Source organism: Marmota flaviventris, chromosome 13 (assembly GCF_047511675.1).
Source record: "Marmota flaviventris isolate mMarFla1 chromosome 13, mMarFla1.hap1, whole genome shotgun sequence".
NCBI lineage: Eukaryota > Metazoa > Chordata > Mammalia > Rodentia > Sciuridae > Marmota > Marmota flaviventris.
Window position 1 is genome coordinate 50,640,830 of NC_092510.1, and position 22,853 is coordinate 50,663,682.

Here is a 22,853-nt window from a genome sequence, read left to right on the forward strand (position 1 = left end):
CTTAAATCCATTACCTGCCTGTTAATCACTTAGTACCATTCTCAATATTGGATTAGTCACAGTATCACAGTGTTTGTGTTCAGGCAAGCATTACTTTACTTAGTAATTACTCCGGAGAGTACTGATACTGGCAATTCTTCTGCCAAGGAGAATGCTTAAAGTGCTTCCTTTAAGTGAAAAGGTGAAAGTATAATATATTTTCAGAGAGATTGGGGACCGAATTTATGTAACTTTTATTATAGTATATTTTAATTGTCCTATTTTATTGTTATTGTTATTACCCTAAACTGTATCTAATTATAAATTAAATTTTATCTTAGGTATATATGCATAGGAAAAAATTAGGAAAAGATTATATATAGAGTTCAGTATCATCTGTGCCTTAAGTCATCACTGGGGGTCTTGGAATATTTCCGCTTTGGATAAGAAGGGACTGCTGAGCTGGGTGCGGTGGCAAACGCCTGTAATCCCACCAGCTGGGGAGGCTGAGACAAGAGGATTGTGAGTTCGAAGCCAGCCTCAGCAACAACAAGGTGCTAAGCAACTCAGTGAGACCCTGTCTCTAAATAAAATATAAAAAGGCTGGGGATGTGGCTCAGTGGTTGAGTGCCCCTGAACTCAATCCTTGGCACCGCCTCACAAAGAAAAAAAGGGACTGCTGTATTTTAAGAATGTAATTTCGTCCCGTAATATCTATTTTCCCATTTCTTCTTTATTTATAAGCAATCTTTCACTAGGGCCTTTATCTTACCAGCTTTTAAATAAAGAAGTTTTTTTTTTATATATATTTAAAAAACAGCTCTCTGACCCCACTCTCCTTTTCAAATACTGCCCTTTATTTCTCCTTCCCTTCTTATTAAGAAAGGTTGTCTCAATCTTGTTTCCATTCATTCATCTTTCATTCAATTAGGAAAAAAATCAGGTTTACTCCTTCAACATATTCCAGGCTGGGTTATATCTATATTACAGGGAAGAAGATTTCATCAGTCACCAATGACCTCCAAACATAGTGAACACTTTTTAGTCATCATTTTGCTTGATGTTTCTGTGGCATTAAACATAATTGACAACTCTCACTTAGAAATATTTTCTTGTTTTTCACGACAATGTACCCTTCCTTTTTCCTTCTTTTTTTGGTCTTCTTAGTTGGCTTCTTTTCTAAAAAATGTAGTAGTAGTTCCTTAAGAGTTTGTCCTAGGCTCTTTTTACTTCCCTTCAGGCACTTTTTTTTTTTTTTTTTTTAAAGAGGGGTGCTACTTGGGATTGGACCCAGGGCTTTACCACTGAGCTACACTTCCAGCTCTTTTTATTATTTATTTATTTATTTTGAGACAAGGTCTTGCTAAGTTGCCTTGAACTTGTGATCCTCCTGCCTCAGCCTCCTGAGTTGCTGGGATTACAGGTGTGCGCCACCACACCTGACTCAGGTATTCTTAAGGCAGGCTTCCGATATCATTTGTAGATGATTACCAAATCTATACTTGAGCTCTCTTCTGGGCTTTGCACCAGTATGTTCAGGCACTTCCCATATTGTTCTATTTTATTTGTTCTTTGCTCATTTAAATATATTTATTTAGGACCTGATAATTACCAAACATTGTGCTAGTGCTAGGAGTGTCTATGTATCTTCAGTGGAATTGATCAAAAGAGAATTCATGATTCATATGTCTGTTCAAAATAAGCAAGTAAAAAAAACCAATAACAGTCAAAATAAGACCTTTTCTATTTTGCTATTTTCATTCAACTGCTAAAATCAACCTCCTTTTAGTTTGAAACCTTGGGATTAGTCTTGACTCCTCCCTTTATCTGCATATTTCCCTATCATTATCCATTCCTGTTGAATCCAATCAATCTAGTCTAACCCAATGCAGTGTTACTAAGGTTTGGCCATTTCACCTTCTAGGTTTCTTTCCAATGCATCCACTGTCCCCCACTTTTCACTGAGTACCCGGACCAAGCTATAATCACTTCAGCATTTTCTTCTAATGGGTCCTAACAGCATTCACTTTTGATTGCCATTTGCCACATGACTGTAAGCATGATTTTTAAAAGGATTCCTTAATATTTCTATCTCAATTATCTTATGTCTAAAATTCTTACCATCTATCATAGAATTACCATAAAGACAAAAATATTTACTATGTATAAAATGCTTAGAATAGTGCTGGCACTAAATCCTTGGTAAATTATTAATGAGTGTAGTATTACATTAGGCCACGTAAAAAGTGTGATTAAGACAGAAAGATTTACTAATAATAGATTTAAATATAGTAATTAATATATTAGTTGTGCTATACACATTTATCCTAAAATCTCTAGCTCTTATTATACGTGACCTTATTATGTGTAATTTTTCCTTAATTAAAAGGCTAAGAAGCACCAGGCCTTCCTAGTAGAGACATGTGAAAACAACGTGAAAGAATTGGAATCGATCTTGGACAGCTTTCCTGTGTCGGGCCAGTGGACATCAGGTTAGTTGAAGGTATAAAATGACAGATGCATCTGTCAATGTTCCAAAGTCACTACATTTTGGGAATTCTGCAGATGCCTCTTATAGTCCCTCATCTCAACATGTTTTGATTTGATGACATGATAAGAGGAGTTCTCACAGCAGTCAGTTGGCCTAGCTGGCTGGGAAAGGGTGATGGAATGTGGACCTGCTGTTGTCCTCCCAGAACTTGATTTACAAGTGTTGGGGTCTGTGTGATTGGACAGACAAGGGCTCACTTGCTGTGTTCTGAATCCAACTGAGAAAAAAGTCCTTAAAGTATACCTGCAAGGGGAACAGATGTTTCGATCAAACTGAGCCAAATTCTGAGGCAACCTTCAGCAACTTAAAGGTCATGCATTCAAAAGGTTATGTAGGACACAGGCTGTAACAGAGTGCGTATTCTCTACTGTTGCTTTCTATGCTGGTTCTTGCTTTCATTTCCTAGTACTGTGTGTGTATACACACACACACACACACACACACACACACACACCACACACTTTAGATAGGAATGCTTAGGTAAAATATTTTGGTTTTAGTATTAGTCTACTTAATATGATTAAGAACAATAGAAGTCTTTTATTAGGTAGAAATATTTTGGGAACTAGCAAATATTAGTTGGTTAATGAATGCTAGTCGTGATTTCCACTTTCTTAACTTTTGCTTATATCATTGTGTATGCCCTAGTAGCTTTAATTTAAATGCTTTTATTTTTCTACCTGTTTTCTTTTATCATACCATTAACCTTGAATTATTTTGTTGTTTTATGGCAATTATATTCTTCTAAAGGCATATAAAATTAAATTCTTTTCACTTAAAAATTGAGCTATAGGATTCTTTTTTTTAAGAGAGAGAGAGAGAGAGAGAGAGAGAGAGAGAGAGAGAGAATTTTAATATTTATTTTTTAGTTTTCGGCGGACACAACATCTTTGTTTGTATGTGGTGTTGAGGATCAAACCCCGGCTGCACGCATGCCAGGCAAGCACGCTACCGCTTGAGCCACATCCCCAGCCCCAGGATTCTTTATTTGATTTTTTAAAGGAAAAAAAAGTAATTTCTTTAACAGCTTTCCACAATGTAAGGATTTTATATCCTTGAAAAACTGAAAAGGATCTGATTAATGCCCATATTATGGATCTGAAAATTTCTCAGTGAACTAAGAAATTTAGGGGCTGGGTTCATAGTGGTAGAGTGCTTGCTTGTCTAGCATGTGTGAGGCCCTAGGTTCAATCCTCAGCACCACATAAAAATAAACAAATAAAATAAAGGTATTGTGTCCATAGACAACTTAAAAAAAAGTTTAGTTTGCTTTGCTATTGTTTTATTTAATTTTTAAATTTGCTTTCATTCTTCATCTATTTTTAGCTGTAATTTTACTGAATGTGTAACTTTCATTATTTTGATTTAAATGTTTCCTCAAAGCATGAATGTTTTATGTTTCGTTACTGTGGAAAAGTCAAAAATATAAAAATGACATTAAAAATACAGATATAGGCATCCAGTTTTTAATTACATTTGAAATAACATTGGAGGATAAAATTTGCTTTTGCAATAATAATGTTTTATTATTGAGATGTACCCATGTTGTTTAATGGGGTTAGGGTCTTTACAAATTGTTAAATATTATCATAGCATATCTTACACTTCGATATTATTTTAAATATTTCTTCAGAGTTTAATTATAAAAGCTAAGACTAATGAGGTTAGGTCTCCTTTGAATTTGAAAATGAAACCACTCACAAGTTATCATGAAACCTATAGAAAAAGTCATCTTTTACTAAAATTTTCCTTTTATTCTTATCTTTTAGTAACCATGTTTTTTAACTACCTGGTTTCCTGTATACATGTGTACCCTATATATTTCAGAGAATATGTTCCTGGAAAATGACTGTACTCTGAATTAACGATTTTTGGATTGTGATAGAGGACTCTTTCTTTCCAAATTGTCCTGGTTATTCCCTTTTCCACCTTCCTGGATCCAGGCTTCCCTGGTGTGTCTGTTTTGCATGGGGCCTTGTGGGCTGACATCTATGGGTCTGGGTTCATTTGCCCTCTGGCTTCTGGTCAAGTTTGGACTGTGGAAACACCAATAGGAGATTAAGAGAATGGAAGAAGAAAAAAGTCAGGGTATTTGTTTCCACTGGCCCTTCTGCTCTAGTGTATTCCTGGAAATGGCTTCAGTTTTCAGCTCCTATCAGGTGGGTCCTCTTTGATCCATGTGGCTCTTGTTAGACTGTGGTGTCATGTTCCCTCCACGTGACCCTTTAGGTTTAGGCATTGTTATCGTTTGGATGTGAGGGGTCCCCAGAAGCTCACGTGTGAGACAGTGCATGAAGGTTCAGAGGAGAAATGATTGGATTGTGAGAGTCTTAACCCAATCAGTGAATTAATCCCTGATGGTATTAACTGGGTGGTAACTAGAGGCAGATGGGGTGTGGCTGGAGGAAGTGGTTAATTGAGGGCATGGCAATGAGGTATATATTTTGTATCTGGAGCCGGAGTCTCTTTCTTGCTTCTTGATCACCATGATGTGAGTGCTTCTTTCTGCCACCCTCTCCTACCATGATTTTTAGCTTTACCTGAGCCCTGAAGGAATGGAGCTAGTCTTTTCTGGACTAAGACCTCTGAAACTCTGAGCCCTCAAATAACCTTTTCCTTCTTACAGTTGTTCCGGTCAGATTCTTTAGTCATAGCAGCTGACTAAATAGGCATGGTATTGGTTTTTCACTCATGCCTGTTCTTGGTCCCTCTTCATTATCTTATTGATTCTGTTAATCTGTCCACATTTCTATAAATAGTCTATTAGAATTTCTTCTGATGAACTGTTCTATGTTATCTAATTTCATGGTAATTCACATACCTGCTTGGAATTTGGTTTCATTCCTGTCTTGCTTCCTTCAGTAGCCCTATGTTACTATAATGGACATGGTTTCTGCTTACACTATCTTAGGTCGAGTTTTTGTTACTTAACCAAGAGGGATGTTACTAATAAATTCTATTGCTTAATATTTTATGGAAGAACTAGATCATTTGAAAAAGTTACCCTACACTAATTTGAGGATATATGTGTGACATACATAAAAACAGGAAAGAATGTCTACTTCGAATGGAAACATACTCTTACTTGGTAATATAGTAGCATTCTTAGAATATGTAACAAAATTAATTGAGTTTTCTTAGAAAAGTTTTCCAGAGACCTTCTGTTTTGTAGTTATGGCATGTAGGCAATACTTGCCTATGCTTTACCACTCCTTTATTACCTTTACATATCATTCAATTCAGTTACCCTGTACCTATCCAGTATTTCAGGAAAAAGTAATCCATGGTCGAAATTTAGAGAATCTGTTAGAAAATTGTGTTTTGACTTGCTCTTTAAAATAAAATGAATATAAATAATTTTCTTGACTTAATCTTAATCCAGAATTGATAGTAGTTGCCAGGCGTTCTGTTACCTGTCTTAAGATTTTATGGACTTCTACATAAAGAAATTTTCTGAAGCAAATGTAACACATTAGCTTATCTTCAAGTAGCAGACGGATAAAATTTCATTTAGTCCAATAATGCTCAGTAATTTGTTTACTTAGAGGATTTTACTTGATCTCTTTACCATGATCAGTATGACAGTTTATACCTCATTACCTATTGCCTCCAACACCTTTGCCCTGGATGCTAACTGGTCTCTGATTCCACCTTTGCTTCTTTTTAGTTTGATTTCTTATTTTTTTGTGGTGCTAGTGATCAAATCCAGGGCATATGCGTGCTATACAAGTGCTCTACCACTGAGCTACACCCCCAGCCCCTTCGTCTGCTTTCTTGATGGCCACAGAATGATCATTTTAAAACCAAAGTTATAAGCTTTCACTTATAAGATCTGAGAGTTCTGGGGAATATCATGGTAACTCTAGTTAATGATACTGTATTTTGTACTTGAAATTGGCTAAGAGAGTTGATCTTAAATGTCTTTACCACCCTCTCCCCCCATGGTAATTATGTGTAAAGATGGATGTGTTAATTACCTTGATCATGATAATTATTTCACAATGCATAATAAATCCTCATATTGTACACCTTGAATTTATACAATTTTTATTTGTTAAGTATGCTTCAATAAAGCCAGAAAAAAAAAACAAAAACAAACCAAAACCCAACACAAAACTGTTAGAGCATGGCTTTCCTTTGATCTAAACGTTCAGGTCCCTGCATTTTACTTAGAAGCCAAAGTGCTAGCAGTGACTTACAGGACCCTTCATTACCTTATCCTTTATTAACCCTTTACTTCATTTTCTACTAATCTCCCCTCCTTTCCTAGGTTTGGACCACTGGTCTCCTGCTGTTTCTTGAACAAACTTGTACTTCCATTAGGGATCTTTGTGATGGCTGTTCCTGCTATCTGGAAAGTTTTTTATTTTTTTAAACCTAATATGTCTGAATAGCTCTCTTTCTTTTTTTCTTCAAATCTATGCTTAAGTGTCAACTTCTTCATGAAGCTTATCCTCTGTCCTTTACCTCACTACTTCTCCTTTTCCTGCAGTATTTTTTCCCCCCCGAGCGCTTCTTGCTTTCAGACATTCATAACATACTGTGTAGTGCATTTCTTCTTATATCTAAGCTCCATGAAGGTAAGTCTCTTTCTCTCTTTTATTCATTAATGTGTTTTAGACAGCTTGAATAATACTTGGCACAAAGCAATCACACAAAAAGTATATTGTGAATGAATGAATAAAAGCATGAATTAATTAATAGGTTGAAATCTATTTCACATTTTAATGTTTGAGTTATAAAGGTATTGGTGGAGTCTCTTTCCAAATTATAGCAGCTCTTGGGGGTAGAAAAATTGACCTTCAGTGGAAAGGAAGTGCAGTCTTTTGTGCATGACAGAAATCTCACCTTGATTGCTTATTATCATTAGACAAGACAGCCTCAATTTACTTGATCAGAGGCATTTAATTCCTGTTTCTGCTTTCTACTTCCATTAAAATTGAAGTTGTACAGCTGCTTATATATATATTTTTTTCTGGTTGAAATCATTATAGTAGGGTATGTGTGGGGAAATCCTTTCCTACTTTGAGCCCATATAGTTAGTCTTTCTGCCTCAAGTGTTTCTTCTAATACAGTTTGTCCTGTGCCTGAGGGTGTTAGCAGACATCTGGAATATGGCTTTTACTTCATTAAGTTCAAGAAAGTTTTGCTTGTGGTTCAGTCTTGATTCTTCCTCAGGGTGGTTGACGTTCATGTAAACTGAGACTTCAAACTTCTCCAACTCGTTCTTCCTTGAGGAAATCATTTGTGGTACTCTAGAGGTGATCTTGTTCCTTCTGCTTGGAGAAGCTGAAGGATTCTGGGAGATGATAAAAACAGAGTTGGATGACTTTAGGTATGTGTATGTCTGCTAGGAATGGTGCATTCTTAGGGAGTGCTCCTAGGAAAACCAGGGCAACAAATTGGACTTTCCCTCTCTTATCTCTTTCTATACTTTTTCCTAAAAGAATGTTACCTTGAGAATTTTAATTTTTCTTGTGAATCTTGGGGCCAGTGCCTTTTAACTAGAGATTCATGGGTTACTGAGAAGCTGAGGATAGCTATAAGAGCAGTTGACAGGGGTTCTTGGTGTCATTTTCTAATTTCTTCTCTTTGTTCCTATATCTCACAATTCATAGAGATTTACAAACCGAACCTGCCCTCCTTATTCATGCTGGTAGATTCGGTTTATGAAATTCTAGGAAGTGACTTCAATAAGAGTTCATATAACATTCTGTAAATGGATCAGAAATATTTGCCAACATATGTTGTTTATTGACTTTTCCTAACATGAATAATACCTATAAATGTCAGAGTATTTTGTTTCAGGTATTTCTACTTTGGTTACAAGTTGGCCAGGGCAGAAGCCTATTTCTATTTTGCTTCATCTTATTCACAGTGTGTAAAAGGTAACATGTAGTAGTAATAAAATGATTCTGAGTCATTTAACTTTGAGTTAATTTACCATTAATTTCCAACCATCTGTACACTTGTTCTTTTCAGTCTTATTCTTTTTTTTTTTTTTTTTTTTTGGTACTAAGGATTGAACACAGGGGTGCGCTCAACCGCTAAGCCACATCCCCAGCCCTTTGTTATATTTTATTTAGAGACAGGGTCTCACTGAGTTGCTAAGTTCCTTGCTAAGTTGCTGAGAGTGGCTTTGAACTTGCAATCCTCCTGTCTCAGCCTCCCGAGCTGCTGGTATTATAAGTGTGCTCCACCATGCCTGGCTTTTTCTTTTTATTTACCAACTTTCTTCATTTTTTACTTTACAGTTATACATAGATTTCATAGAAATAGAATACTGGTTATCATTCATCTGAAAGTTTTAAAATAGACTATTTTCTCCCTCTTTTTCCAGAAATGTAAATTTTAAATGATTAAAGTAAAACAATTTATTTTGTTTCATCTTGATTTCTTTTTGTTAAACCTGATTCCCTTTAAATTTTAAATAGTTTGTAGAGAGAGAGTATTGTTTAAAGAAAACATTCACATAAAGTAAAAATTCTGATTATTAAACATTACTTCACATCTACATTGTAATTTGTTAAATGTAGAACAATCATGAGGTCATTTATGATTTGTAAAATGATGAGTTTTAAAATGATGTCTGCCAGTAAAATGACTTCAAACTTTTATACATATGAATGCATAATGAAGTTTTGAAAACATACAGCAATACTGGAAATACTTTGTATATGTATATGTGTATGTATATATTTCATTTTTTTTCCCGAGCCAGTTTCTGGGGGAATACACACACTGGAATGAAACACAACTTCCTATTTTGTCTTATCCTATCTAACAGTAGATGTTTTGTTTTCTTGCCAATATCTTTCCTACTTCAGAAATGGAAGGTCTATATTAATTTTAAATATAGGAAACTTTCTTTCTATTCTATGGGTGCTGCTTTCTGAAGAAATTAGAATATTTTCCCCATCTTTTCTCTCTCATTCTCATGTACATCTTATAATTCCCAGACTATAATCAGCTAGGAATGACCCAGAGATTAAAGTTCCAAGTTCCCTTTACATTCCTAACTAGGGATCAAGATAAAAGAATCTTGGTTACAGTTCATACTAGAGATAAATTTTTCCCTATAATCTATGAGGTAAAGGTCATTTTAATAGCTTTCTCCTTACTGAAAAATATAATTGGAACTATGCACATCCATGTAGTCCTCAGAAATTGATCTTCAAGGAACTTTTGATTAGTATTTAATGGTGTCCAAGGATGAGTCATATCATCAGTGTTTCTTCAAACTTTGTAAATATGGTTGCTTTCTTCTATTCAGTTGAATATTAAGAAAAGGAAAACTAATGGAATTTGTGCAAAAAAAACCTAACTATCACAAAATAAGGGGAAAAGAACAGTACCTTGAGCACATACAATAGAATGGTGAAATGAGTTACTATGGAAATAAGAATAAAATTTAGAGACTATTTGTCATATACAATAGGATACAAAAAGAAATGATCATTATTAAGTAGGAATAATAAGCAAAAAGCTTATTAGAGAAAGATTAATCTTCCCTGCCAAGAAAACCCAACATAAGATTAAAAGGTTTCTTACTTTCTAGTAAGATAAGAAGGATTATAAGGAAAATAAAATAGGATAGTAGATTTAAAATTTGTGAGATGCTATGTCAGAATTGACACTAGAAAAACAGTTTGATTTGGAGGAAAGAATGTAGAGGGAAAGAACAGAGATAAAATGCAGAGGAGAAGAACAAAGAAAACAGATAAAGGAGCTAAGGCAAAGAGAGAAGTTGGTATTATAGTACTGATATAAAGATATAGGTTTTTATAGGGTAGAAACTAGAATAAATAAAACATATAATAATTCAAGACATAATTTAAACACACATCTTTGAGATAAAAAGCATAGGAGGAATAGACAAACTCTAGATAGGGCAGAGGGGTTAGAGGGGAAGGGAGGAGGCATGGGGTTATTAATGGTGATGGAATGTGATGAATATTATTATCCAAAGTACAGGTATGAAGACACGAATTGGTGTGAATATACTTGTATACAGCCAGAGATATGAAAAATTGTGCTCTATATGTGTAATAAGAATTGTAATGCATTCCACTGTCATATAAATAAAAAAAAATAAGTAAAAAAAAAGCTTCTAGTATTAAGATGGGATCACTACTTTCCAAGGGAAAATAATTAAGACTTCTATTTAGAATGCATTTTTTAAAAAAATTTTGTTGTAAGGATACAGAAAAAACGTAGTGTTACCTCTAAGAAGAACAGAAGTCTGAATAGTGAATCCAAATTTTTCTACCAAGAAAAACCTCAAAGGTTTTCTTTTTCTAAAAAGACAGGATTCTCCTGTGATGTTTTCCTTCAAATTCATCAGGTAAGTAGTCACATATATGTAACTATTTTATGAAAAAATTTCAAATATACACAAAAGAAAGGAAAAGAGTGTAACAAAATCCCTTATATTTACCACTCAGATAAAAATTTATGACCAGTTTCATTTATAATCCCACCTATTTCTTCTCTTCGATTATGTTGAGCATAGTCCAGATATGATTTAACTTCACTTATAAGTATTCAACTTTAATATTTAATTCTTTAAAAGATGAGTATTTACACTTTAAAACATATCTAGATTACTTTTAAAAAATATTTATTTTTTAGTTGTAATTGGACACAATACCTTTGTTTTATTTATTTATTTTTATGTGGTGCTGAGGATCGAACCCAGGGCCTCGCATGCACTAGGCGAGCTCTCTACTGCTGAGCCACAACCCCAGCCCCTCTAGATTACTTTTAATACCTAATACAATATAAATGCTATCATAATAGTTGTTATGTTATATTATTTAGAAAGTAATGACAAAGAAAAAAGTCTGGGTAGACGGAACTGTGACCACCCACAGAACAGGCTCAGCGGCCTGCTGAGGGGCAGAGCCGCCCCCCGCGCCTGCCAGGTAGGCGGAACTGTGACCACCGACAGAAAAGGCCCAGTGGCCCGCGGAGGGGCAGAGCTGCCAACCACTCCTGCAAGGTAGGCGGGCCTGTGACCCACTGGCAGAACAGGCGCAGCGGCCTGCTGAGAGGCAGAGCCGCCCCCTCCCCCCGCGCCTGCAAGGTAGACGGAACTGTGACCACCAACAGAACAGGCCCAGTGGCCTGAGGAAGGGTAGAGCCGCCCCCCCCCCCGCGCCTGCAAGGTAGGCGGACCTGCGACCCACCAGCAGAACAGCCCCAGAGGCCTGCAGAGGGGCAGTGCCGCTGCCTGCGCCTGCAAAGTAGGCAGAACTGCGACCACCGACAGAACAAGCCTAGCGGCCCGCAGAGGGACAGAGCCGCCGCCCGCGCCTGCAAGGTCGGCGGACCTGCTACCGACCGGCAGAGCAGGCCCAGCGGCCTGCCGGCGTGGTAGGCACATTGCCCCAATTGGAGGAGGGGCAGAGCTGCTGCCCGCGCCTGCGAGGGAGACTTTGCAACTATAAAAGACCAATATAAATATATAGGGGGAAAATTCAATAGCACAACAGTTTCACCAAATAGAAAGGAACGCGAACAGTATGAAGAGACAAGGAAAGAAAGGACCACAAGCAATGCTGGTCAACTCAACGTTAGAAGAGGTAATAGCTGCAGCAGATGGAATGTCAGATAAAGAATTCAGGATATACATGCTTTAGATGATCTGGAGTCTCAAGGAAGACATCAGACAGCAAAATCAGACAATGAAAGATCACTTCAACAATGAATTACATAAACAAATCCAAGAAGCAAAAGATCAACTATACAGGGAGATAGAGGTTATAAAAAACAAACAAACAGAAATCCTAGAAATGCAGGAAGCAATAAGCCAACTTAAAAACTCAATTGAGAATACTACCAGCAGAGTAGAACACTTAGAAGATAGAACATCAGACAATGAAGATAAAGTATTTCAACTTGAAAAGAACATAGACAGCTCAGCAAGACTGTTAAGAAACCATGAGCAGAACATCCAAGAAATATGGGATAACATCAAGAGACCAAATTTAAGAGTCATTGGGATACAGGAAGGGACAGAGTTTCAAACCAAAGGAATGAGCAATCTATTCAATGAAATAATACGAGAAAACTTCCCAGACTTGAAGAATGAGACAGAATCCCAAATCCTAGAAGCCTACAGGACGCCGAATGTGCAAAATCATAAGAGACCCACACCTAGACACATTATGATGAAGATGCCCAACATAACAGAATAAGGAGAGAATTTTAAAAGCTACAAGAGAAAGGAAGCAGATTACATTTAGGGGTAAGCCAATCAGGATAACAGCTGATCTTTCAACACAGACTCTGAAAGCTAGAAGATCCTGGAATAACATATTTCAAACACTGAAAGAAAATGGGTTCCAACCAAGAATTGTGTTTCCAGTGAAATTAAGCTTCAGGATGGAAGATGAAATTAAAACCTTCCACGATAAACAAAAGTTAAAAGAATTTGCAGCTAGAAAACCATCTCTTCAAAACATCCTTGGCAAAACATTACAGGAAGAGGAAATGGAAAATAACAATGGAAACCAACAGTGGGAGGTAGGACAGTAAAGGGGGGAAAAATAATCAAAGAGGAAAACAAACCATGTTTAGTAACATAAATAAACAAATATGGCTGGAAGAACAACCCATATCTCAATAATAACCCTAAATGTTAATGGCTTAAACTCACCAATTAAGAGACACAGGCTAGTAGAATGGATCACAAAACAAGACCCAACAATATGCTGCCTACAGGAGACGCATTTGATAGGAAAAGACATACATAGGCTGAAGGTGAAAGGTTGGGAAAAATCATATCACTCATATGGACTTCGGAAACAAGCAGGTGTGTCCATACTCATATCAAATAACATAGATTTCAAGCCCAACTTAATCAAAAGGGATAAAGAGGGACACTACATACTGCTCAAGGGAAGCATACACCAACAAGACATAACAATCATAAATATATATGCCCCTAACAATGGTGCAGCTATGTTCATCAAACAAACTCTTCTCAAGTTCAAGAGTCTAATAGACCACCATACAATAATCATGGGAGACTTCAACACACCTCTCTCACCACTGGACAGATCTTCCAAACAAAAGTTGAATAAGGAAACTATAGAACTCAATAACACAATTAATAACCTAGACTTAATTGACATATATAGAATATACTACCCAACATCAAGCAGTTACACTTTTTTCTCAGCAGCACATGGATCCTTCTCAAAAATAGATCACATATTATGTCACAGGGCAACTCTTAGACAATATAAAGGAGTAGAGATAATACCATGCATCTTATCTGATCATAATGGAATGAAACTGAAAATCAACGATAAAAGAAGGAAGGAAAAAGCATACATCACTTGGAGAATGAACAATAGGTTACTGAATGATCAATGGGTTATAGAAGACATCAAGGAGGAAATTAAAAAATTCTTAGAGATAAATGAAAACACAGACACAACATATCGGAATCTATGGGACACATTGAAAGCAGTTCTAAGAGGGAAATTCATTGCGTGCAGTTCATTCCTTAAAAAAAGAAAAAAACCAACAAATAAATGATCTCATACTTCATCTCAAAATCCTAGAAAAAGAAGAGCAAAACAACAGCAAAAGAAGTAGAAGGCAAGAAATAATGAAAATCAGAGCTGAAATCAATGAAATCGAAACAAAAGAAACAATTGAAAAAATTGACAAAACTAAAAGTTGGTTCTTTGAAAAAATAAACAAAATCGACAGACCCTTAGCCATGCTAGCGAAGAGAAGAAGAGAGAGAACTCAAATCACTAACATACGGGATGAAAGAGGCAATATCACAACAGACACTTCAGAAATACAGAAGATAATCAAAAATTATTTTGAATCCTTATACTCCAATAAATTAGAAGATAGTGAAGGCATAGATAAATTTCTTAAGTCATATGATCTGCCCAGATTGAGTCAGGAGGATATAGACAACCTAAACAGACCAATATCAATTGAGGAAATAGAAGAAACCATCAAAAGACTACCAACTAAGAAAAGCCCAGGACCGGATGGGTATATAGCAGAGTTTTACAAAACCTTTAAAGAGGAACTAATACCAATACTTTTCAAGCTACTTCGGGAAATAGAAAAAGAGGGAGAACTTCCAAATTCATTCTACGAGGCCAACATCACCCTGATACCTAAACCAGACAAAGACACTTCAAAGAAAGAAAACTACAGACCAATATCTCTAATGAACCTAGATGCAAAAATCCTCAATAAAATTCTGGCGAATCGGATACAAAAACATATCAAAAAAATTGTGCACCATGATCAAGTAGGATTCATCCCTGGGATGCAAGGCTGGTTCAATATACGGAAATCAATAAATGTTATTCACCACATCAATAGACTTAAAAATAAGAACCATATGATCATCTCGATAGATGCGGAAAAAGCATTCGAGAAAGTACAGCATCCCTTTATGTTCAAAACTCTAGAAAAACCAGGGATAACAGGAACATACCTCAATATTGTAAAAGCAATCTATGCTAAGCCTCAGGCTAGCATCATTCTGAACAGAGAAAAATTGAAGGCATTCCCTCTAAAATCTGGAACAAGACAGGGATGCCCTCTCTCACCACTTCTGTTCAACATAGTTCTCGAAACACTGGCCAGAGCAATTAGACCGACGAAAGAAATTAAAGGCATAAAAATAGGAAAAGAAGAACTTAAATTATCACTATTTGCGGAAGACATGATTCTATACCTAGCAGACCCAAAAGGGTCTACAAAGAAACTATTAGAGCTAATAAATGAATTCAGCAAAGTGGCAGGATATAAAATCAACATGCATAAATCAAAGGCATTCCTGTATATCAGCGACAAATCCTCTGAAATGGAAATGAGGACAACCACTCCATTCACAATATCTTCAAAAAAAAAAAATACTTGGGAATCAACCTAACCAAAGAGGTGAAAGACTTATACAATGAAAACTACAGAACCCTAAAGAGAGAAATAGAAGAAGATCTTAGAAGATGGAAAAATATACCCTGTTCATGGATAGGCAGAACTAACATCATCAAAATGGCGATATTACCAAAAGTTCTCTATAGGTTTAATGCAATGCCAATCAAAATCCCAACGGCATTTCTTGTAGAAATAGAGAAAGCAATCATGAAATTCATATGGAAAAATAAACGACCCAGAATAGCAAAAACAATGCTAAGCAGGAAGTGTGAATCAGGCGGTATAGCGATACCAGACTTCAAACTATACTACAGAGCAATAGTAACAAAAACAGCATGGTACTGGTACCAAAACAGGCGGGTGGACCAATGGTACAGAATAGAAGACACAGAAACCAATCCACAAAACTACAACTATCTTATATTTGATAAAGGGGCTAAAAGCTTGCAATGGAGGAAGGATAGCATCTTCAACAAATGGTGCTGGGAAAACTGGAAATCCATATGCAACAAAATGAAACTGAATCCCTTTCTCTCGCCATGCACAAAAGTTAATTCAAAATGGATCAAGGAGCTTGATATCAAATCAGAGACACGCCGTCTGATAGAAGAAAAAGTTGGCTACGATCTACATACTGTGGGGTCGGGCTCCAAATTCCTCAATAGGACACCCATAGCACAAAAGTTAATAACTAGAATCAACAAATGGGACTTACTCAAACTAAAAGTTTTTTCTCAGCAAAAGAAACAATAAGAGAGGTAAATAGAGAGCCTACAGCCTGGGAACAAATCTTTACTCCTCACACTTCAGATGGAGCCCTAATATCCGGAGTATACAAAGAGCTCAAAAAATTAGACAATAAGAGAACAAACAACCCAATCAACAAATGGGCCAAGGACCTGAACAGACACTTCTCAGAGGAGGACATACAATCAATCAACAAGTACATGAAAAAATGCTCACCATCTCTAGCAGTCAGAGAAATGCAAATCAAAACCACCCTAAGATACCATCTCACTCCAGTTAGATTGGCAGCCATTATGAAGTCAAACAACAACAAGTGCTGGCGAGGATGTGGGGAAAAGGGTACACTTGTACATTGCTGGTGGGACTGCAAATTGGTGCAGCCAATTTGGAAAGCAGTATGGAGATTTCTTGGAAAGCTGGGAATGGAGCCACCATTTGACCCAGCTATTCCCCTTCTGGGTCTATTCCCTAAAGACCTAAAAAGAGCATGCTACAGGGACACTGCTACATCGATGTTCATAGCAGCACAATTCACAATAGCAAGACTGTGGAACCAACCTCGATGCCCTTCAATAGATGAATGGATAAAAAAAAATGTGGCATTTATACACAATGGAGTATTACTCTGCATTAAAAAAATGACAAAATCATAGAATTTACAGGGAAATGGATGGCATTAGAGCAGATTATGCTAAGTGAAGCTAGCCAATCCCTAAAAAACAAATGCCAAATGTCTTCTTTGATATAAGGAGAGTAACTAAGAACAGAGTAGGGTCGAAGAGCATATGAAGAAGATTAACATTAAACAGGGATGAGAGGTGGGAGGGAAAGGGAGAGAGAAGGGAAATTGCATGGAAATGGAAGGAGACCCTCAGAGTTATACAAAAGTACATACAAGAGGAAGTGAGGGGAAAGGGAAAAATAATACAAGGGGGACAAATGAATGTCAGTAGAGGGGGCAGAGAGAGAAGAGGGGAGGGGAGGGGAGGGGAGGGTGGATAGTAGAGGATAGGAAAGGCAGCAGAACACAACAGACACTAGTATGGCAATATGTAAATCAATGGATGTGTAACTGATGTGATTCTGCAATCTGTATATGGGGTAAAAATGGGAGTTCATAACCCACTTGAATCAAAGTGTGAAATATGATATATCAAGAACTATGTAATGTTTTGAACAACCAACAATAAAAAATTAAAAAAAAAAAAAAGAAAAAAGTCTGTAGGTGTTCAGTACAGACATAATTACCACTTCTCCAGTATGTTTGATCTGTGCTTTCTTGAATATGTGAATGTGGATCCCATGCATACAGTAGGATGACTATAAGTACAAGATCATTATCATATCTAAAATATAAAAATAGTTTTCAGTGTTATAAATTTCTAATTTTATATATATATATGTCTCATGTTCATTTTTTAAAAATAGCATCCAAAGAAGGTCTAGTTATTATGGTTGGCTAATGGATCTTTTAAGAAATCTTATTAATTTGTATGTTTCTCTCCCTTTCTATTTCTTTTTGTTCATTTAAAATTTTGTTGTTAAAAATCTATGTCATTTATTCTAGGAGTTTCATAGTCTTTTTTCTCTCTGCTCTCATCCCACAGATTTTCTGTAAGTTGGTAATTGAATTTGTAGTATGGAATTGCTCTTTATCTGTGCTGTTATACTAGGCACTAGCCGTAGGTCACTATTGAGTGCTTTAAATATAGCTATTGTGACTAAGGAACAGAATATTTAATTTTAATTAATTTAAATAGGAATTTAAATGATCACAGTTAAATAAGTTGAAATAATTTCATTTGACACTTGGCTACTATATTAAATATTACAAAACTAGAGACTTGGTTAAGACTTGGCCTCTGATTTTCCTTTAAAATTCATTTCTTAAGTTCTCTTTATATTCTTTGTCTTACATGCTTCTTTTTGAGTCTTTTTTTTTCTTTGCAGTACTGCGGATTAAACCTAGGAGTACACTACCACTGAGCCAAATCCTGAATTCTTTTTTACTTTTTTAATTTCGAGACAGAATCTCACTGAGTTGTCCAGGCTGATTTGAAACTCCAGATTCTCCTGCCTCAGTTTTTTGAGTTTACAGGTGTATGCCACCATGCTGGGCTACATGTCTTTGACTTATGTCAATTTGGATTTTCAATTAAAGTCTCTTAACACCATCATACTTGTTATTATAAGTTTAATTACATTTCTGCCTTTATTAGGTGGCTTATCTAGTTTCTCTTTAGGAAAAATTGTAGAAATTCTTTGTCTTAGTCATAGAATGCTAAGAATTATATAGTATAGAAAGTAAGTGAAGATTAAGTGTAGGAAAATGTAAAGCTAGAATTTAAGGAATTAGAATTACTGTGAGTAATATCAGTTAAGAAATTTATTATAAGAATTAGACCTTATACAATTTTGAGAGGATCTGAGGAAGTGAGGTCTAAAAAAAGGAAGTTGGAGATTTAGAGAAAAATGGCTAACCAGCCATATTTAAATACTGGATTGATTAGAGTTAAAAGCTAAAGCAAATCTAGGAATTAAGTCTTGTTGTTAGAACTGCTGAAAAAAAATTATGGGAGGCTTTTTTCTTGGCCTGAGGTCACTGTTCATGAACAAGGCTATGGGAAGAAAGGTGTACCTAGATCTCACCAAATGAAGATAGCTGGAGCCTACTGGGCTCTCAACTTTTGCCTCTTAATGAGGATTGAGTGAAGATGAGCTGGAATTCATCAGTATTTCTGTATTTATCTTTCATTGCATGTAATTACAATAACTTTTAGAGGATTATGGCTTTTATTTTACTTTTTAAAAATCTTCTCCCAACTTTTGGCCATCTGTGACTTAGAATCTACAACTATATAGAGAGGAGAATTCTGTGAAACAGTTCCACTTTAGTGAGGTTCATGCAGTACCATCATAGTCCACTTTTTGTTGACTTGGCATCCATATATATTTAAAACCATATTTCACTTCCAAATAGGGGCAATAGCAAAATTATGCTCTGACTCACATGAAATAGCTTGCTCTGTCTAATGTATTGTCTTATGTGATTATGGAGGCTGAAAAGTCCAAGATCTCCACTTGGCAAGGTGGAGATCTAGGAGGGCAGATTGTATAGTTCCAGTTTGAGGCTGAAGGTCTAAGAACTAGGAGAGCTGCCAGTATAAGCTCTGGTCTGAGTCTGAAGGCAGGAGAAGACTAATGTTTCAGTTTGAAGATAGGCAGAGAGAAAGAATTTTTGCTTATGCAGACTTTATTCTATTCAGATGTTCAGCAGATTAGATGAGGCTCAGTCACATTGTGGAAGGCAGTCTACTGTCTGCCAGTTCAGGTGTTAATTTCATTCAGAAATGCCTGCAGAGACACACCCAGAAACAATTTTGTTTAACCAAATATTTGGGTACCCCATAGCCCAGTCAAGTTGACATAACATTAGTCATCACATCCTCCTCCCAACTCTGGACTCCCCCTTCCTGCTTTGTTTTTATAGAGTTGACAGCTTTAGTGTGTCATGTAAGTGGGATCATACAGTATCTGTCTTTTTGTGATAGGCTTATTTTTCTTAGAATAATGTCTTCAAGGTTCAACCATATTGTAGTATGTGACAGGAATTTCTTATATTTTAATTATGAATAATATTATGTTGTTTGTATTTGCTATATTTTCTTTATCCATTCACCTAATGATGACCTTTGGGTTGCTTCCAACTCTTGGCTGTTGTGAATAGTGCTGATAAGGGTCAGGCATGGTGGTACATTGCCTGTAATCCCAGTGGCTTGGGAAGCTGAGGCAAGAGGATTGCAAGTTCAAAGCCAGCCTTAGCAAAAGTGAGAAGCTAAAAAACTCAGTGAGACCCTGTCTCTAAATAAAATATAAAATAGGGATGGGAATGTGGCTTAGTAGTTGAGTGTCCCTGGGTTCAATTCCAGGTACCAAAAAAAAAAAAAAATAGTGCCAATACAACCATGGATGTGCAAATATTACCCCAGTTCTTTTGGATATATACTCATATGTGATAAAATGTAAATGCTGTTACATTTTATCACATATGAGTATACTAATAGACTCCCTGTGGAATGTCCTGCATTCTAGAATTACTCATTCTTACTACAAATTTCCCCTTGATAATGAGGACCAGTATCTCAGATGCAGAAAAATCTTCTTTGCTCTTTGATTTCTGTTATGAGATGCTTCATCATGACTAGGTAGCACTCTCATCCTTCATATTTTTTTTTTTTTGGCAATTTATTTAAAAATTTCTTTTGCAGTATGAAAAGTGACATTTATTAGCACACTCTGCATAAAGATATTTTTGAAGCATTTTCATGCATATGAAAATATTCAATTTTTGTACTCATGTTTTCATAATTCATTTTTGTGCATTACTTTCCATTGTTCCCAAATGCAAGTTGTAAATCTACCCAGAAAATCTTACTGATAGGGGATTTCACTCATTTTTCATCTTCATGGAACCATGGTGGAAGCCAACAGAGCCCATAGTTTCTGGTAGGGGAAACAGACATTTCACTAGTGGACCATTAGGGGTAATTGGGAGATGAGCTTATTTCTGTTTGATTCCAGGACCTTTGAACCCTTGTTATGGCAGAAACAGCACCACATATCGATTACTAACTCAAAGTACATATTATATCCTGGAAGATATTATCTTCATACCACAAAATATTACCATGCAGCTTGTACCAGGAATCTTCAGAAGGCTATTCCAGTATTATTTATGCCAGCTTCTTCAGAGTTATGGGAAACATAGTTAGACCAGTGAATTCTATGAAAATGTACCCATTCTGTAGAATAAGTTCCCTTATTAGAAGTATTGCTATTTGGAATACATGATGGTGAATAAGGTATTTTTAAAAATTCATAGATAGTGATTTCATCAGAAAATTGTGATCAAGGAAAGAAAATTTATATCCAAGGTTCTATATTAGAATAAATCATTGCATTTGTAATTCCAGTGACTCAAGTGGCTGAGGCAAGAAGACTGCAAATTCGAGGATAGCCTCAGCAACTTAGAAAGGCCCTATCTTTTTTTTTTTTAATTTAAAAGTGAAAACAGGCTGAAGGGCAAGGTGTATAATTCAATGACTCAGTTATAGAGTGCCATGGTCCTCTTATCTCTCTCAAAGCCATGGTCATTAATTAAGAGATACCGGATGCAGGGCAAAATGGGTGATAAATAAAAGACAAACAGACACAGATAGGGAAAAAATGCTGGGGCCTGGTGGGAAAGCCAAGCCTTGGTGAAGCTTGACTGAGTCTGAGCTAGCTCAGCAAGTTTATTACATAAGTTTCATTGAAAAGTTATTTGTGGGAAAGTTTCAGCAAAGCAGGCAATCTGAAGGATGCAGGACTGGTGAGACATTAGGGTTATCTTGTTTTGTTTAGAGTCCTCTATCCTTGGGAGAAGGTGCTGAACTCAAGGCATTGACCGATAACAGCTCTGTACTTTGGCACGGAGCCTTCTCAGACCAATGCCTCCTAGCAGCTGGGGCATCTTGATCTGCACGTTAGCACAGGCAGCTCCCAGAACAAATGTAGCCACAAGAGAGCCAGAGATTCAGATCAACATTCTCCATAATAGAGTGTCCCTGGATTCAGTTCTCTGTATTGTGGGAAAAAAAGAAAAATAAAGAAAGTATTGCTGGTTTCATGATATAAGTGACTCAGTATGATCAACCTGCTACCATTCATTCCCACCAAAGAATGGTGGGAGATAATGGGCACTGTTTGTCTTTGCTGTTGGTGAATTTGTCACTCAGCAGGGGTCATGATCTAGTCAGTCTTAGTGAATGAAAGAGTGTGTTGCTGATCCCAGTTTATTATCTCCCTTATTGCTGCCATGACTCCTTTGTTTAATCAGGATTGGACAAATAATAGCTAATGTTTCTAAAATGCTTCATCTTGTCCTCTGTATTATTAAGATTGTCCTTTACTGAAGTTTATCTGGACATATTACCTATTTGGAGAGGTCAGCTCACATATTCTTACTGAGCAACTCTGTTATTAATTTTCTATTCATGTTCTTTCTTAGTCTCTGACTATTCAGCTGAACTGTTAGACACTACCCATAAACTGGTGTTAATTTGTGCCTTTAGCTATCTTATTCCAGGCAAAATGTCAGCCAACTCCACTACTTTAAGTTCTGCACCCTGAAAAGTTTTCTCTGCATCATTCTTTCAGAGCCACCCTTGATATGTGCTGCTGTAGTTGTCTATTTTGGAGTGGTGTCAGAATTTTATATAAAATCATCTGTAAACAAAATCTGTTTTTTCCCCAGTAGTCAGATGGTTTACTTTATAAGAATCCAAGTATGAATTAAGAGAGAGTAAGCAAGAGAAGGGTCCATGGCTACTTCCTATGCAGCTTAATTGTACCTGCAAAGTGTGGTTGAACCCCGTCTTGTATGTACAACTTTGACTTGATGATAGAGTGATGTTTTGTATGCTGAATTTATGGGTTTGGTGGATTAGCAACTAACGATTTTGTGATGGGCCACCTCAGGTCATGTGGTATATCGGTGACCATGAATTCAGTGTCTGTTGAGGGCCAGTAGCAAGTCCAAAGCCAGTTTTTAAGAAGAGAACATTTATCTTTGTAGAATGGTTTGCTTTACTGTAAAATCCTAAAAGTCTAC

At 36.4% G+C, this 22,853-nt stretch overlaps 1 protein-coding gene across 1 annotated transcript in view; it reads left to right on the forward strand.

Annotated features, from left to right (window-relative positions):
* Positions 1-22,853, forward strand: part of Ccdc171 (coiled-coil domain containing 171) — a 398,124-nt gene that overhangs the window by 119,308 nt on the left and 255,963 nt on the right. Inside the window, exon 11 of the mRNA XM_071600432.1 lies at positions 2,369-2,471. Coding sequence (XP_071456533.1) covers positions 2,369-2,471 — 103 coding nt within the window. The remainder of the gene's footprint in view (positions 1-2,368; positions 2,472-22,853) is intronic.